Below are 17,723 nucleotides of genomic sequence, written 5' to 3'. Positions count from 1 at the left end.
TATTATATCCAGAAAGTTCGCAGGGAACCCGCATAGTGAATACTACGGATCCCTGAAGTCTTGTGGGCACAGGTTATAATCGAGTCTATTTTTCATGAGGTTCTCCAGTTTGGCTCTCAGAGTGAGAGCCCTATTATTCCTGCAAATCTGTGAAGGAATTTACACCATTAAAGTACAATGTCCACTAAAGCAGCTCCTGCATTGTTATGCTGTGGCTCCGCCTTGTACTGGCGCCCTCGTTAAAAATCTATTTTTAAGACCGTCATTAGAATGGTCCCAGATGAAACTGTGTTTAATCAAATTCCCTCAAACTAACTGAAACAAAGAAAAGCTAGGCCCAGGTAGAGTTATTTCCAGCTCAAGAGACTTGGTTGGATTCTAGGTCTCTGGGCATAAAATGAAACTGTCATGTAGAGTATAATCTTTAGGTTAACAGGGTACATATGGGGGCCCAACAGCAATTCTTTCCCTTGGGGTCCCCCTACCAGGTTATTCCGGCGATGGTTTTGGAATTTAACATGTAATTTATAATGCCTTCGTCCTTTTTGTGGAATTATTTTGTGTTTACATTTTCAATTTCCATATTCCTGTATGATATTCTTACAGAGACAGACAGCTAATTGAATTAAGTTATTACCTTGTGCACAGGAGATAAAACTGAACCTTTTCTTGCTTAGCTCTACTGGTGTCTAGCCATGCCGATAGATTTTGTTCTAATGCAATGGAGGTAACTGTGATTAATCAGGGTCAAGTCTTGCATTTAGCTGGGCACAAGAAAGGCACTGCCCAGGTGACAGGTGTTTTCCCATTTCTCATACAGCATTTTAAAACCTTGCCTTTGATCAGGATGGACATTGAGACACTCACTCACTCAGTCACTCACTTACTCACTCACTCACTCACTCACTCACTCGAAGGGCCAATGAAGAGTATTGGATAAGGCCATCACAGGCCTATGGATTACAGTAATCCTATCCACTGGCGTTGGGTATCACACACATTGCATTCCAGCACAGCTGAAGAGGAAGATGGAGGCCACTGCTCGTTGTGCTGCTGTGCTGCTCCTCCTGCTTATATCTCAGGGTAAGTCACTGTGCACTTACATGAGGGCTATTATTAAACATCATAATGCACTGAACCTGCCTTAAAAAAAAAAAAAGACCTCAGGAATACATTCACTGTTCTGCCTCGGTTATTGTGTCTTTGTGTAACCATGCTAATCAAAGTAACATACAGAAATTTGGCAGCAATTACATTTGGAATGTATCATGTTTTATTATGAGGAGGCTTTTTGATAGTGGCCAATGAACAGGTCAGTGTTTGTGATTGTCAAAAAAGTTAGTATTTTTCAATATGATTGCTTTTTCCCCCCTCAATGCAGGCTTCTTCACACAAATCTTGCTGAATAATTAAGAGATATTTGTCGCAGTCATGTTAAACACAAGAAAACATCTGCACACATTCATCCATTCATTTCTCAAAGCGTTATATTTCCGATTATTGTTTTGCTCTTTAGTTTTTTCTATTTCTTCTGTAAAGTTTGGCTCGAGCCCTCACAGTTAATTTCACCGTCTGCTTCTACATTTCACGCATCTGTTGATGTGGTACAGCTCTAATTGCTGTTCACTCAGAGGAGGTAAGAGCCCATTAATAAACCACCTGAAAATAAGCCTGAAATGTCATTTTAACCGACTCCGGGCGCCAAGTGCGGACTGACTCCTCCCCCGCGTGTCCTCCAGGAGGAGGAGGAGGTTGTCCAGGAGGAGGAAGAGCTGCAGGAGGAGGACCAGCAGGTGATCGAGACATGGACGCGAAACATCAAAGCCTGCACCTGTGACTGTGAGTCTGCTGATTCGCCGACGCGCACGCCCGCTGTCATCCCACCTGCCCCGCCGACCGCGCTGCCACCGCCACCGCCCCCTCAAGGTCACCATCTGAACTGCATGCCAGGTGAGGACTCCAGTCACTTGACATGGACTCAGTCATAGTCCCCTCTTAGTCACATTCACGAGGATGTTGGATGTCTTTTATTTACCTGTTTAACTTTATATATATATGTATATATCCATCGTCTGTCATGCCATTGTCCTATTTTTTTATATATATATATATATAAAATAATAGGACAATGGCATGGCAGAGAATGGATTGTATGCCGCAGTGTACCCTGTCCGTGGGCGCACAGCGCGCTCCGGACGCTGGTGATGGCTCTCACAGCCGACGGTGGCCCGCTGTGTCCTCGTCTGCACTCCGCCAAACACGTGGCTCCGCCTCTACCTCTGCGCGGCGGCTCTCCATCGCCCTCCGCCGCGATCTTGTCCTTTTTCCACCCGCGTTACCTGACTTCGAGTTGGACGGGCATTGGCTCGATTATATAGACGGTGGCAGCTCGGGGTAGGGAAATGCACAGCTGGGGAGAAGAGGCGCGGAGCCTCAGATGCTGTTGGGTAATCTCATTACCTGTGCATGAATGTGACGAGCAGATTAGGGAGCCCGAAATAGGGCATGCCCTTCACCTAATAGCGGGATGCCGGGCAAAGCAGCGCACATCAGACGATGTCCTGATCGCGTTCGTGCGCCTTATCACGCAAGCCTTCGGAGTATCGGGTCTTACTGTAAGCTAGATCAAGCAGGCCGGCTGCTCAGAACACTCTAGCAGAGAACAAAGTCGTGATTGAAATGTTGCAGGTACACTGCTAGACTTTGTCATGTTTTGCGAGGCTGTATGAACCGTGTTTCCCTCTGTATGGGCCCTCGGAAACTCCACAGAATGCCCCTACCACAGAGCCCTGGGCTTTGAATCTGGATCTGTGACATCAGACCAGATCAGCTGCTCCAATCAGGACCAGTACAGTGGCTGGTACTCCTCCTGGATCCCCAACAAGGCTCGCCTTAACAACCAGGGCTTTGGGTGAGTCCGCCCGCTCCTCCACGTCCCGTGACACACTAGAAAGTAACCCTTATTGTGAATATAATGCAACAAGAGCTTTTCTCTTCGTCTCTGTTAGGTGTGCGTGGCTGTCCAAGTTCAACGACCAGTACCAGTGGATCCAGATTGATCTGAAGGAGGTGGGGGTGGTGTCTGGTATCCTCACCCAGGGCCGCTGTGATGCCGATGAGTGGATCACTAAATACAGCATCCAGTATCGTACTGTGGAAACTCTCAACTGGATCTATTACAAAGACCAGACAGGAAACAACAGGGTAAATACACAAAATAGTAGTCAGATAAGAGCAAGTAATGAAAAGCAGATACTCTTGCAGGCTTTATCAATCTTACTTGCATCCCCACCTTTGTCGACAGCAGTGTTACATGAAAAGGGACCATAAATGTGAAAATTAAGAGCTCTGCAGCACATTCATGGCTTCTGATTCAGGTTTAATCCTAATTACTTGAATCGATGTTACATCTTTTCCAGTCTTTCACTGATGCTGACGCAGTTTCAGATCCCCTAAAGCAACTTAGAGAGTATTCTTCACTGACTGATAACAGACAGCTTTTACACAGGGAGAACGCAGCTGATCTGAACCATCTTATCATGGGAAACACTGACTGTGCTGAACCTGTTCAGGGTTGTTTTCCCTCATGTTCCTCCGCGAAATGTCTTAAACTTACACCCAAGCCACTAGATGATATCAGCAAATTACAAATTCTCTTGAAGACATTTTTCTGCGGCACGTCAGCAGGCCTTTGTATCAGCAAGAGTTACTGGAACATGTAAAAATCACATGTTTAAATAAAGACCATAGTGACGGCTGCCACGATAAATACTTTTCATGAATCTGTAGTAAAAAAAGCTGTTGGCGACACTTTGCGTTTTTTTCTGTTGTTGTCGACTGACATTCAAAGCATTTAAATCAATTATAGGCCATATGTAGTCTATTACTCTATCTCCATCTCTATCTCTATCTGTTCCACCAGCTTTGATCCCTCACAAAACCTCAGAGAACAATAAAAATGATCATCAGTAAAAATTAAAATCAGATTTCAGAAAAAGGACATTTTGAAATAAAAATAAAAAAATCTATTATAAAAAGAACTGGTATATATCTTTTATTTTATTGTGGAAAGAAAAAATGATAACACTCATTCATGTATTTTACACTTTATGATTATTAATGTCATAATTAAATTATTACAATTATTTCATTGATTTATTTAATATTGTACACTGTGGAGCTCCATAAATTTTGGCTTTCTGACTGAAAGGTTCTAGTGTGTAGGTGAAAACGAAATAAGCTGATAAAAATGCTGTGATAAAAGGACTGAGGTGTATCAGATTAAGAGATTTTTTTTCCTGATGATTCATGAACCTGAAGAGTGAATGTACAAAGACGTGTAAATAAAACGATCTAGTGCATCTTTAGTTCTTTACATGCTGTTTACTTTCTACTCTTCAGGTTTTCTATGGGAACTCCGACCGCTCCTCCACGGTGCAGAACCTGCTGCGCCCGCCTATTGTGGCTCGATACATCCGCCTGCTGCCACTGGGCTGGCACACCCGCATCGCAGTGAGGATGGACCTGTTGATGTGCATGAACAAGTGCACCTGAAGTGTACTCAGCCTGCTTCTTCCTCACCGTCCATCCTTCCCCTGCCAACCTGCCGCTTGCCAAAAGGGGGACATTGGTCCAGCTTTTTGATACGACCTTCATTTCTTTAACATGTCTGTCTTTCTTCGGTGCGGCTCAAAGCAAACTAAGTCTGGGCAGGTGGACATGTTTGGTGTCCTTTGATGCACTATTTTATCTGTCTTAAAATCTCTATAATTTCATTGTTTTAATATATAAATCCTAGATTGGACAACTTTTTCAATGCATACAGGGGATTCCAGTTGAGGAGAACTTTTGGATGCCTCTGTTCTTCAATAAAGCTACAGGAATAAAATACAAAGATTTGATCACTTATTAATAAACATCTTTGAACCAGAATCAAACACTACTTTACAAAAAAAAAAGAAAAAAAGATTTTACAGGTTAAGAGTCAAATCAAATGAGCTTGTTTTATTTGAGATTTACTGTTACATATGTAAACATGAATATTCTAAAATTGTTAAGCATTCAATTGTGGGTTTACGTTCTCATGTAAACGCTCTGTTGAAAAAAAAAAGCAGATAAACACTGACTATGCTACTAATTTGTGTCTGTAATAAAAGCACAAACTTAATACTTGATTTCATTTAAACAGTTGATAAAGATCTTCCGTTATAAATATTACCAAACAAGTAGTCACACATCAGTATTAATATAATACACGGTGCTCCTTCAGCAAAACAATAATCCAAAGAGAGAAATGTAGTGTCAAGTATGGGGTGTGCACAGTCCTTACAGATGCACGACACACAATACGATACGGTCATGTTTGGACTCAGTGCGTTACTGCGGGAGCCTGCGGCCCCGTGTTTCAGTCCTCACACACTGTGCACATGATGAACATGAACCGAGGAAGAATTTACAGCGTCAGAGCAATATTGCTGAGCCACACAGTCTCTTCAAAGTGCAACATTAATAAGTTTAAGATTTATTTCTGCCAAGCTACTTTCATGGCACTTTATCTCAGACAAAAAAAAAAAAAAAAAAAAGTTACAGTACAGAACCTCTGCCCCCAGTGTGGTTCGATTTAAAGATTTCTTAAAGGCTCGTCCCAAGTGTCTCAGTATTTGCAGTCAGTTAAAAATACACTAGTTCAGTGATTCCAAACCAGGGGTACATGTAGTCCAGGGGGTATTTCCGCAGTTTCAAGGGGGTACACGGAAAGATTGTAGAGTAGCTGAACTGATTTGAAAAAATAGAAAAATTTGATTCAAAAAAATACTGAGTCCGTAATAATACCTGAACAGTAGTTTTGTATTTCAAATGAGAGTGCGTGAAAAGTTAGCAAGCGAGCAGAAAAATCTAAACAGCTAACTCAAAAGTACTGGATAAACAGCTGAAATAGATTGCTGATTAATAAGCAAATAGCTCAAAGTAATGAAAAATGCTGAAAAAGCTTAAAAAAATGGATGGAAAGTTAAAATATTTAGCTAAAAACATTGGAAAATTTGTAGAAATAGCTAAATGTAAAGAATAAAGAGTTGATATAGCTACAAATGAAAGATAAACGGAAAATGAACACGTGGAACATGGCTGACGGGGTACTTGAGTTCATCTGACAGGGCTGTGGGGACAACATCAGACAGAAAAAACGTTGGGAACCACTGCACTAGTACACCCAGAATGGCTTTTGTATTCCTCTAACTGCTGTAAAAATGACTTTGTAACAACAATTATGAACCAAAAATTTCCAGCAGTCAAATTTTATAGAATATTTTGCATGTATTTGCACATTTTTCAACTGATTATACAATCAAAACCACTTGGAAGTAGCTTTTGTGAAATCTTTAAGTAAGAAATGAACAACAAACAGACTTCCTTGAATCCTGGTAGTGAGGGAAAACCACATCCTTCCGTATTAACTTCAGATGTCCTTTGCCCTTTTACTGGATCCTTGAAAGCAGTGCAAAGTATCAAGGTTTAACTACTGTGTGGTTCATCCATAAGGTTGCTTCATAACACATACATAAATACACATTTCAGTTAATATTTTTAGATTAAATTACTACCAAAAGGATCTTCGGTATAGTCTGCATAAGGAACAGTTATTATGTTTGTTCTGTTTGAAATGATTGAGGTGTAGCCACAGTTTTAATTGTATAATATTTGTTTATAATATATATGGAAATGATTTACACATACTGTGCATGGAAAATCAGTGCCTAAATGTTAGTGCATGGTAGTCTGTCAGAAAACAGTAAATGCAGTGCCTCATTATTTCATACAGAGGGCGATGTAGGCTAGGATTTCTGTCAGTTTATGGCACCATAGTGTCTAAAATGGCTGCATTTCAAAAAGACATAAAAACCTAAATATCCTCAAAAAGAACAAACAGATTTAAGCTTTTAAGATTGTCAGTGCCAACTCAGAAAAATGGCACTACAACTATATTTTTAAGAACAAGACAGCTTTGACTTGTAGTTGCACATTTGAGCATCTGTTACCTGTATGACAGAGCACATCCAAAGGCAAGACAGCTCGGACGAAGAGTTACAGTCCTGGGTGAGATGAACACAAGCTACTGACATTACTGATCTCTATTGTAACAACTGATAAAACTTTATTTGTTTAGAATGCCTTAGATAGTCTTAAGGAAATACTACGCAGTAAAATGTACTATATTTCTATATTCAATAGAAACAAAAATACTTACACTTAAAATCTACACTTTATCTATCCATTTATATATATTTAATTTGTAATATATTTACTTTATAATACAAATTATAATTAGAATTACATAAGTAATAATATAAAGTCTATCAAACATGGAAGCTTTAAAAAAATTTAGACATAAAAAGGCTTTTGGCCTGTTTGCAAGCAGTGTTTAAAACTGAAGGTTTGGTATCTGTGTGTTTGTGTGTGTGTACAGCAGGTGTACTGTTACGCCAGGGAGGTGTAGGAGCAACAGAGGGGAAACGGAGTAGTCTGAAGTGGGCGTGAGGGCTGTAGGGTGATGGATATCACAGAGCCGTTTCTTTCAGGTCATTGAGGTTTGGCATACGAGACCTGGAGGGCCGTCCGAAGCCGTGCCCATTCTGGCCTCCCTTGATGCTCATTTGCTCCGGGTAGGGGTTGCCCTCGGGGCGGCCCAGGGCAGACGTGTGCCAGCCGGACTCCAGCTGTCCAGGCAGCGGGTAGGCTGTCTGTCTGCTCTTCAGCTGGGGCGTACTGACCCCTGAGTGACCCCGGCTATCTGTGAAACCACCTTGAGCAGATGCTGGATTAGGCAGCGGCTGGTAGCGCATATCAGAGGGTGCGGTCTGGTTGGAGGATGAGGATGAAAGGTGCAGGAGCTTGCGCAGTGACTTCAGCGGCTGACTCTGAAAGGGACGTGACACAACACACGACCACCGTCTTTAAATCAATCATTTCAAAACCACGCATCAAGAAAATGCTTTTATCTTTTCTCCAAGTCTTACTGGAGAGTGTGAGTCAGACAGTTTCTCAGGTGGCCAGTCCTTGTCCCTGTCTCGGTCTCGCTCTTGGTCCCGGTCTCTGCTCTTGTCACGGGTCCTGTGGCGGCTGCTCTGGTGACCCGAAGCCCTCGAGGACTTCTGGATGACTGTATCCACCCCGTCAGTCGGAACCTGTCACACAGTGAAAGTAAGTAATCATCTAACCTGTCCAGATGTACAACTTCACACTTATGACCAGGGTAAGTGACACCAGGAAACACACAGAATGTGCTCACATTTTGGTCTTCTGAGGTGAAATAAACAACAGATATTTCCCCCACAGGTGGAGGTTTAATAGGTTTTAGAATCCTATTAAAACCTCAACAAAAAAAAACATATTTGTGTGTTTCTTGTTACCCTGTACATGTGTTGATTTACCACTGACATAAGTCTAAAGTTATTTTTGATAGTACGCCATTGCATTGTTTGATCTCAAGCGCAGTGAAGTCATAAAACAAAACATGCAGCTGGAGCCAGAAACCCTGAGCATTTGCTGATCTGAGGAAGAGAAGAAACAGCTCATCTTGTTTAAGATTGATAAATGAAGCTTTCCATGAGAATTCACGAGTCGTCTAAAGGCTAAGTACTTTCAAACTATCTACTCTTCATGCAGTGCACACTATTTTCCACCAACTCTGAGTGTGACTGCCAGATTCTTCCTGGCCAGATTGCGTTTCTTTTTGCTCTCAGAGTCTGAACAAACCGTCACATGTGAAGGGAAGAAAGAGTCTAAAACACCTTTTTCATGATGAACTGGTGCTGCGATAGCAGGAAGTTTAACATGTCAAAATGTGGTTTCTTTTATATTTAGCAACTCTTTTGCTTCACCCTCCTTCTTGATCTATGCTCTATAATAAGGTGATGGATTTACATACAGTTTGAGGGGCAGAGAATTTAATCAAATGCTTGTGTGCGATGTTGGTAAGCGGAAAAGCTTCATGGGACTGTTAGCAGGCACACAGACTCCTTAAATCTCAAGTCTTAAAGAAAGCCTGAGCGCTCTCGATCATCCTCAGCTCATAACCAGAGACGTGCTCTTAGGCCTGTGGCTGAAATCACTGGCGATTGATCAGAATCTGATGGACTGAACACAGCCAGATCCATAAATTTTACTGGTAAAGGGATTCATGAATAGCTCTGCTTTCATTAAATTGAAAATTCTAAGAGTAAAAGTCACTTGAAATATATTATCTGTTATTTCAATATGCAAAACAGGAACATTATTGCTTCATTTTAATATTTATTAAGAGTTGAACTGCTATTTTACCTGTCTCCATGGATCTGGCTGGTTTATGTTAGCAACTCATTATTACGTGAATTAACCACAATGCATCATATCTATAAAATGATCAAATAAAACCAGTGAAAACAAGCTTAAAATGACACATTAAAACAGTTATGAGTAATGTTACTAATGCATGCGATGTTAGATGAGTGACACTGAGTTGGTATGTGTGTAGGATAGTGTAAAACAGCATGTACCATGGGAGAAGACACTACAGGGAGGACTCTCACAGAAGAACTATGCTTTATGTTATTCTTTGGGCTAAACAGAGGGAAAAGACATTTCTTGATGACAGGAGGTCTTCCATCAGGGACTTCCATCTGTAATATAGAGGCACATGACTGGTGGCACAGGGAAACATGAGCACATGACAAAAATAAGAAGAAATGATTTTATATCTCTGTAAAGGTGCTAATATTGAAAAGTATTAAACGTCTGAAAAGCAGAAGAAGAGCTAGAGTATGTAGACAGACAGCTTTACAAACAAGGTGTTGACATCAAAGGACATATGCATGAAATAGTGCCTTCCGACACGACTTACATCCTCAGAATTACTTGACATACAACTCACCATTTGAGATTTTTTCTTTTTCTTCTTTATTGCTCTGAAGAAACCCTGCTTCTCCTTTTCTTTGGATGGCTCAGATTGGTTCAACACTACAGTATCTGGGCCAGTCCTGAAAATAAAACAAGGTGTACTGAGCAAGATGTCCGAGCTAAAAATGTACAATGTCTTTCGACTCCTAATAAGACCTGACAATTTCTATTAAGGCCAGTGTAACATTTAATGCGCCAATAAATTGTTTTACACAGCACCAGACAATGAACAAATTGATGTTGTCAAGGTAATCTGGTAAACAAAATAAACTATGTTCTTTTGTGGTTAGAAGAACTATTTACCAAGGGTCAAAGGCTGGCTGACGTTTGGAGTGGTTCGTCAAACTGCTGCCGTCCCCGGACAGGCCAGAGCCCCGGCTCTGACCCCTGCTATCATGAAAGGAGTTGTCTGGCCGGGGGGAAGGGACTGTTCCACAAACACAACAAACAAGTTCATTCAGCTTTTTGATACACAGAGGAAAATAATTGCAATTCTGTTCAGCTCCAGTACATTTTGTAGGCTTTACCTAGCTATCTTAAAAACAGTTTCAAAGCATGCTAAATTATATTATCAAGACTGTGTATTGTAACCCAAAAGTTAAAAGGTTTTGGTAGGTAATACATGTATATTTACAAAAAACATCACATAGTATTTTCCCAATTAACATTAACAAAGAAGAAAATATAGTAAAGGATTTTGTGTTTTTGTGGTCATTTGCAGCTAAGAACTGAAAATGGAAAATTTTACAACAACATAACTTCTGTTCATTAAAACCATTAAGTGTAGAATTCAAAGTTCCTGCCTCTGGTGCCCCCTTGTGGTAGTGTTAAAAAATACACTGTGGCAGACAATATACACCAATACCGCTACAGATCCTGGACACTGAGATCAATGGGCTTATACGATAGATTACAAAAATGATCACTGGGTTTGTCTCGTTTTCTTGCAAACTCTTATGCCGTCACAGTAATATGAAAGCAAAGCCAGATAAGAGAAAGACAAAGATTAGTTTGAGGGAATTTAGAGACAGTGTCTCCATTGCGTTTTCCTCAGAGAGCACTGAAACGTTTATTAACTGTAAAATGCTCAGTAAATACCTTGGTTACAATTGCTGGCCTTGTCAATCCACCATTTTGGTCCAGACTGAAATAGCTTGACTGTTGGATGGATTTTCAAGAAATTTTGCAATGACATTCATGGTTCCCAGAGGATGAATTTTACAGACTTTAGTGATCCTCTGACTTTTCCTCTACCACCACAATGAGGTTGATATTTTTTGTTTTGAGTGAAATGTTTCGGTAACTATTGAATGGAGTACCATTACATTTGGTTTAGAGATTCATGTTCACCTGAGGGTGAATTGTAATAATGTCTGACTTCTTATCTTGTGCCATTAATTTTAATGTGTCCAATACTTTTTAAATTTTTGACCACATATGTGCAGGACTTATGACATTCCCATCACACTCAACTGTATTTATGTTAGTGCTAATTAGAAAATGTTAACATGATAACATGTTAAAATAAATGATGAACAATGCCTTCTTAACAGCCACCTGCTAACACTATCACTATGAGCTTGTTAGAATTTAGCTCCAAACAAGACTGTACCTAAGTACAGCCTCACAAAGCTGCTAACATGGTTAGCTATAGACTCTTTATCTTGTTTAAAAAGCTAAAATAAGAGATCCTTGTCAAAAAATGTTTGATTATTATGTGTTCATGTTAAATAAAAGGTATATTAACAAACATACTGTAATCAGACATGGCATCAGGCTCAAAAATCTGGTCTGGGTATGAATAAATAGTATTTGGAAGATTCTGCAATCATTAAGAATTCTACTATACTGGGTTTAAATGGGGTCTGACCAATAACCATATAAGATTTGTAAAAAAATGATTTTCCCAACTGCAGTAAACTCTAGTTAAGTGCCTGATGCTTGAATCTGAATTGACAACTTGATGTCCGTCGTGCAGTGAAAGAAAGAAAGACCCGGCCAGAGGTATCTGACTAAACCAACCTCTGTAGAAGCTTCCCACCCTCCTAGGCATGGATTCACTGTAGATGTTGCGGTTCTCTTTGGAAGAGCCCCCATCTTCTGTTTGCTGGTCATGATATAAGCCCACCTGAGTCACAACAGAAGAACTAGTCACGTAAAACCTCAGAGGCTAACTGCTTCGCATGCCTCTCTATCTGAGCTGATATTTTTATTTACCTGAGAGAACAGAAAAAAAGGGGAGGCGTATTGATTTACAAGTGCTAATTATAATGAACAAACATCTGTAGAAGCTATAAATTTGTTCCAGAATCAAACTGAAATGTGCAGTGATGACAAGCTTGACTGTGGTATCATCAGTAGTCACTTTAGAGGGAAGCAAAGCACACAGAGAAAATGTAGAGGCATCTGATGCGGAGAGACAGAGAAAGAAAGGGAGAGAGAGAGAGAGAGCAGTTCATGACAGCAGTATCCACCCACATCCGCACTCTCGGAAGACTGGATGTGGGTGGGGAATGGTGGGTGCAAGCAGAATGTCGGACCTCGCTTTTTTGCCGCTGTGTGTGAAAAGAAGCAGTGTTGTCCCTTGTGGAATCCCTTATTGGGGGTCTGTTGTGGGTGACTTCAGTGGTTGCTTGTTCGCTCTGTTAATGGAGACATGATGAAGCATGAGGTGAGCTCAGCAATGCAGCAAACACATACAAATACACAAGCGCACACACTATATATACTATATGTGTGTATACAGTATATATAAATATACAGGTAACACGATTCACTGTATATCCTAACAGGAAAAAGCCACACTCTTAACACTTGCAACATTCATAGATGAAGCTGCAGTTATGTTAATTCTGCCTTTCCATTTCTTTACAAACCTGGGAAACTGACTAACAAGATCTGGCTGAAAAACTAAACACAGATCGTGATATTTTCAGAAACCACCAGAATAAATCCTGGCTGCATTGTTGTACAAACTGAGACTGAGGAAGAGTTATCCAACTCAACCTGGTGTAGGCATTTGATATGATTAGATCCTGTAGGCTTAGGCTTTCCTTAAGCTTGGAGAGGTTTGATGTGGGCTGGTGACTGACCCTGCTCATGTCTTCCTCTCTGGAGGAGCCCCCAGAGTGGCGTGGCAGCGTGCGGTGCTGCAGTTGTGGAGACAGGAGCTGGAGGCTGCTGGCTCTGGTGGGCATGCCCTGCCCCACCGCCAGCCCCTCGTCTGTCCCGTGTGTCCTCTGATGGTCCCTCCGTACATACATAGAGTGGCGGTGCGGCCGCTGCTGGGAGGAGAAGGGGCTGGTGTATCCCTGACCGTAAGGCAGAGGGTCGTGTGGGGCAGACAGAGAGTGAGCGTGGCTCCTTTCGACGCCACTGTCCCCAGGGTCCAGGGCATCTGGTGACTTAGTCTCCTCTGAGGCCTTGTGTCGCGCGGAAGAGCGCCTGTAAGAGGAGTCCAGAGTGTTGCTTTCTCTGTCTGACCGCATGCTTCCTCGGCCAGCTGTGCCGGGTCCCAGTCTGTCAACTCGGCGGGCTGCAGGGCTGCTTGGAACTGTAAGGTCAAGGCAGCTTGAAGGAAAATAGCGAGATGTAGGCTCATCGGCATACAGATGCACATCATTTAAGTTCCCCACTGACTTGGCATCACTAAGTGTGCCATAGCTCTTGGACAAGTTCAGGTAGGCGAACTTGGAGGAGGAGGGTGTTGAGCTGTGAGACTCCATGTAGCTGTGTCGATTATGTTTCTCCCCTGATTGAAGTGTGTTGGTTTTCCCCTCCACAAAAGAATGGCGATTCTGCTGCGAGCGGAAGTTGGATTTGAGGTACTTGGCTCCGGGGCCGTCGGACACCTTGGACCCCAGGTTCATCTCGAAATCGCCCTTGCTCTTGACCTCACTGGGGCTGAGCAGGTGAGGCAAGTTGCTGCTGGTTAGGTCCATGCTGCAGGAGGTGGAGTGGTTAAACATCTGCGGCTGGTAGTTCTTGGGATGAAGGGTGGGGCTGAGGTTCATTGGTGCAGACATGTTGCCGTTGAGAAAGCTGTCGTTGCTGGGGTGGAGGTCTTCATGTCGGGGCAGGCTGGAGCACTCTCTGCTGCTGGAGCGGTGGCTTCCTGAGCTCTTTCCCCCATGGCTCCTGAGAAAGAAGAGAAGTCATCATCAACATACTGTGCATCATACATTCAATTTTATGCGTGATATTGGAGGCTACTGGATGTGATCATTTAATAGTTGGTTTAAATCATACCTAAGTATTGTTTTTATTGTCTAGATAGGGTCATGCGTGGCGTTCCACCAGGATCAGTCGTAGGACCCTTACTCTTTCCAATATATGTAAATGATATTAAATCTGCAGTGCCAAACTTTTGTCTTCCCCTTCTGGCAGTGAGAGTAATCACCCAAACACGTCAAACTAGATACATAGCCTACTCCAAATACTTTACAAATGTCAACTTGTCCAAGAGCAGCAAGGTGACATCTGCGTTTTCCCTCAGTCCCTTCTTTTCTTTCAGCACTCTCCAAAGAGGAAAAGCCACACCAATGGTAATCCGTGTTTGTCCTTGCCGTGTATCGCTTTCTTTTTTAGACTGTAATCCTTCCTCTGAACGCTGAGTTTCTTATTTATCTGGAGCATCAGAAACCTTTCTGTGACGCTTCCTAGGTTTTTCCACCATAGGCTCTGCTATACTCCTAGTTGCTGGAGCCTACTCCGTCTCTGTCACTGTGGTTGCTCCCCTCTTCAGCTCTGGCAAACCAATTGTTGATGTCTGACGTAAACGCATTGCTAGCGGTGGGCAGAGCGGGAATGTCGCCACAGACACCAGATTTAAAACTCCGGTATACTACGAAATACAGAAAGATTTACCTGGCCCTTATAGGCTTAATCAGCACTGTTTGAACTTGTCTGGTTAGGGCTTGATTGTAATGGACTTTCTTTTAGACACAAAAGTCCTGCACTCCAGCTTTAAATCTGCAGTTGATTGTAGGATTTTTCTGTATGCTGAAGACTCAACTATTATTGAGTCCTAAATGTGTCTTTGACATAGAAAACACACTTAGTCAAGTAATGTTTAAATTAAGTACATGGCTAGTGGACAATAGACTCACTTTATAATATATACACCATTAGCCACAACATTAAAAAATGACCATGCACCGGACTATTACAGGTGTTTGAGCATACTCGTATTACTATAAGTATGTAGTACAAATGACTAATACTGTGTCTTTTGTGATTAAATATCCATGTCATAACTTTCACATAATGGGAGTGATGTAGCAGTGGAACAGCAGTCTTTGTTATTATCATGATTTTGGGCTGTCCAGGACCACTATGGAAATAAGACATTTCAACTTTTGGTGTTTTTATCTGGTCTCATACTTCAATTTTATGTATAACACCATGTCTGTTTTACATGCTATTTATGGTTTCTTTTATTTTGTTTCATTTTCTTTTTCTGTATGTCAATAGATTCAAGGATTCAATCTGTGTCTCAGTCATCTAAAAAAGGGCAAGATATTCTGCAAAAATGTCACTAGACAGTGACTGCTGCAGATATAACGGTCCTCAGCGGGGTTGTTGACAGGAAAAAAAAAAAAAACTGGTCACATTGGCATAAGAAAAAACACTTTAACTTATGCATGTGAACAACAGGGAAACACTGACGAGCTTAAACTAGCAACACTGTATAGTGCTCACTGCTGACCTGCTGGGGGTGGTGTTGTCTCCATGGTGAGGTTTTCTCTTGGAGGAGCGTACAGGTGTAGGTGTGGGTGGGCCCGGCCGCTCCACCAGCCGCAGGGTCTGGAAGGCGTGGTGGTTCAGGCTCTGCTCTGTGAGAAAGCGCTCTGTCGGGTTCAGCAATAGCAAGTTCTAATGCACAAACACACAGAGCGAGACCGTGAGTCCTCAAGACACCATGAGCATCCAGACCTTGCAAACAAACTGAAACAGCCATGGTATTATGACTCACTACCATTACCATAAAAAGTCAGATAGCTGCTGCCTTTAATTGGGTCTTACAGTCAGCAAACAAGCGAAAAGATGATGTAAAATATGATTTGTGACATTTTCTTTTTTCTTACTTGAATAAATACAGTATGTTTAATAACCTGTCTCCATAGACTTTAATGAAAGCTGAATTCTGTGTGAATGCACTCAAAATAAAACCCTTGAACTGAACTGCAATTATGTTTTCGAATAACAAAAAATTATAGTGGCAGCAACTTCCTCACTTTCTCAGGACAGACAGACAACTACTCTTTGCAAGTCATGCAGCTTTGCATTAGCAATCAGCAAATATATTTTGTTCAATTAATGTCTAAACTCAACTCAATAAAGCCGGATTAGTAATGAGATAGATGCCTTGCTGAAGTCAGTCCTGAGATGACATTATGTTAGTAGTGAATCATTATCTACTGGGAAAAGTGCAAGTGCACAAGCACAGCCCTCATTCTTGACATGAAGCTCCTGTTTACAGTGCAGACACAGCAATAACAGCAGTGCTGGAACCAGGAGATAAGCTGAGAGATGCTAAAGCAGTGAAGAGGCATCGTGTAGTCACGACGTAAACATGATGATAATGATGCAATTATCAGGTGTTTAGTTTATAAAAATTTGAGTTTTTATGGTTTCAGATACGTTTCATGGATGCTAAGTGACCAGGAATAAACCTGAGACTGATAAAAAGTAATAATAAAAACATCTCCCCAGCAGAGCAGCATTGCCAATTTTGCCAGACCTGTGATCCTTACCTTCAGCAGGTCCAGCAGGCCTCCGCCAATGATTCCTAGGTATCTTCGCTCCAAGGTTTGGGGGTGGTTCACAGCAGGGAACTGAAACAAGAGAGAGTAGAAAACAGTACAGTCAGTCAGAAATATAGCCTGAACAAAGTAATAACTAATCCAATGATAGCTACTTTGTAGAAGGACTAGCACCATCAGCCACCTGTGTTGTGTGTAGGCTAGAGGAGTACTTGTTTTTATTCCAATTGAAGTTAATAACCTGAACTTCAATGTTACCAAAACAAGGAAACAAGTTATAGCCCCTTCACAAAATAAAGAGCGTCACGAGTTCCCATTGAAAATCAACAGGCTGAAACTGTTTCCTCATACAAATGTCTGGAGGTTCATACTGATATGAAATTGATCCGATCAAAAAAGGTTAATGCTGTGCTTAAGTGGTCCAGCTTCTTTTTCCTTATTTAACTTTAAGTTCTTCGAGGTCAGTAGGACATTTATAAATGTTTTCTATCAGTGCCTGGTTTTATGCCGTTATATGTTGGGGTAACACCATTATTGCTAATGTTATAAACAGGATAACAAAGCTGGCCCTATATTTGGTTTGATTCCTGATTCATTAGAGACACTTTTGGAGGAAAGAATAAAGAAGATGGCTGAAACTTTGTTTTGGTTTGTTTGGTGTTTTTAGTGATCAAAAAAGTGTGTTGAGTGACTGATTTAGTCTTTTGTGTCCACAGTTGTGAACCTTCTGAATAATCTGTTATACTTGCGAGTTTCCTGAGAATGGCTTGTAGTTTTAACACTACTGTTAATGTTTCATTTCATATGTATCATTTTTACAATTGTTAATTTTGAAGGTTTCATTTTATATTTATTGTCTGTTTTATTGGTCATAGCTTATGGTTGGCCTTAATTTATAAATTGATTGGTTGTTTTAAATACATTTTTTTGTTGTTGTGGCTGGGCGGGTTCCTGAACTACACTACTATCCTCTTGGCATATCTGTTAGTTTGCATGTTAGTGTCACTACTGTTGCTGCAATGTGGT

At 41.3% G+C, this 17,723-nt stretch overlaps 2 protein-coding genes across 4 annotated transcripts in view; one reads left to right on the top strand and one right to left on the bottom strand.

Annotated features, from left to right (window-relative positions):
* Nucleotides 1-721: 721 nt before the first annotated feature.
* Nucleotides 722-4,994, top strand: LOC120790772 (retinoschisin-like). The gene is made up of 5 exons (XM_040128616.1): nucleotides 722-727; nucleotides 1,707-1,950; nucleotides 2,770-2,911; nucleotides 3,009-3,204; nucleotides 4,402-4,994. The coding sequence occupies exons 1-5, from the start codon at nucleotides 722-724 to the stop codon at nucleotides 4,552-4,554; spliced, it is 741 nt and encodes a 246-aa protein (XP_039984550.1). The 3' UTR covers nucleotides 4,555-4,994.
* Nucleotides 4,995-4,996: 2 nt separating this feature from the next.
* The window catches only part of LOC120790448 (cyclin-dependent kinase-like 5), a 37,907-nt gene continuing 25,180 nt past the window's right edge, over nucleotides 4,997-17,723 (bottom strand). For 2 of the 3 annotated variants that reach the window (XM_040127956.1, XM_040127955.1), the window contains exons 10-19: nucleotides 16,689-16,769; nucleotides 15,641-15,807; nucleotides 13,026-14,070; nucleotides 12,474-12,575; nucleotides 11,956-12,061; nucleotides 10,237-10,360; nucleotides 9,908-10,013; nucleotides 9,534-9,656; nucleotides 8,016-8,183; nucleotides 4,997-7,916 (exon numbers count right to left, since the gene is read on the bottom strand). In XM_040127956.1, the coding sequence (XP_039983890.1) occupies nucleotides 7,557-7,916; nucleotides 8,016-8,183; nucleotides 9,534-9,656; nucleotides 9,908-10,013; nucleotides 10,237-10,360; nucleotides 11,956-12,061; nucleotides 12,474-12,575; nucleotides 13,026-14,070; nucleotides 15,641-15,807; nucleotides 16,689-16,769 (2,382 nt within the window). In that variant the 3' untranslated portion in view covers nucleotides 4,997-7,556. The remainder of the gene's footprint in view (nucleotides 7,917-8,015; nucleotides 8,184-9,533; nucleotides 9,657-9,907; nucleotides 10,014-10,236; nucleotides 10,361-11,955; nucleotides 12,062-12,473; nucleotides 12,576-13,025; nucleotides 14,071-15,640; nucleotides 15,808-16,688; nucleotides 16,770-17,723) is intronic. The other variant, XR_005707547.1, reaches the window with a different exon arrangement.

The sequence above is a fragment of the Xiphias gladius genome, chromosome 6 (assembly GCF_016859285.1).
Source record: "Xiphias gladius isolate SHS-SW01 ecotype Sanya breed wild chromosome 6, ASM1685928v1, whole genome shotgun sequence".
NCBI lineage: Eukaryota > Metazoa > Chordata > Actinopteri > Istiophoriformes > Xiphiidae > Xiphias > Xiphias gladius.
The sequence above is the reverse complement of the archived record's forward strand: the minus strand, read 5'-3'. Positions and strand labels throughout refer to the sequence as shown.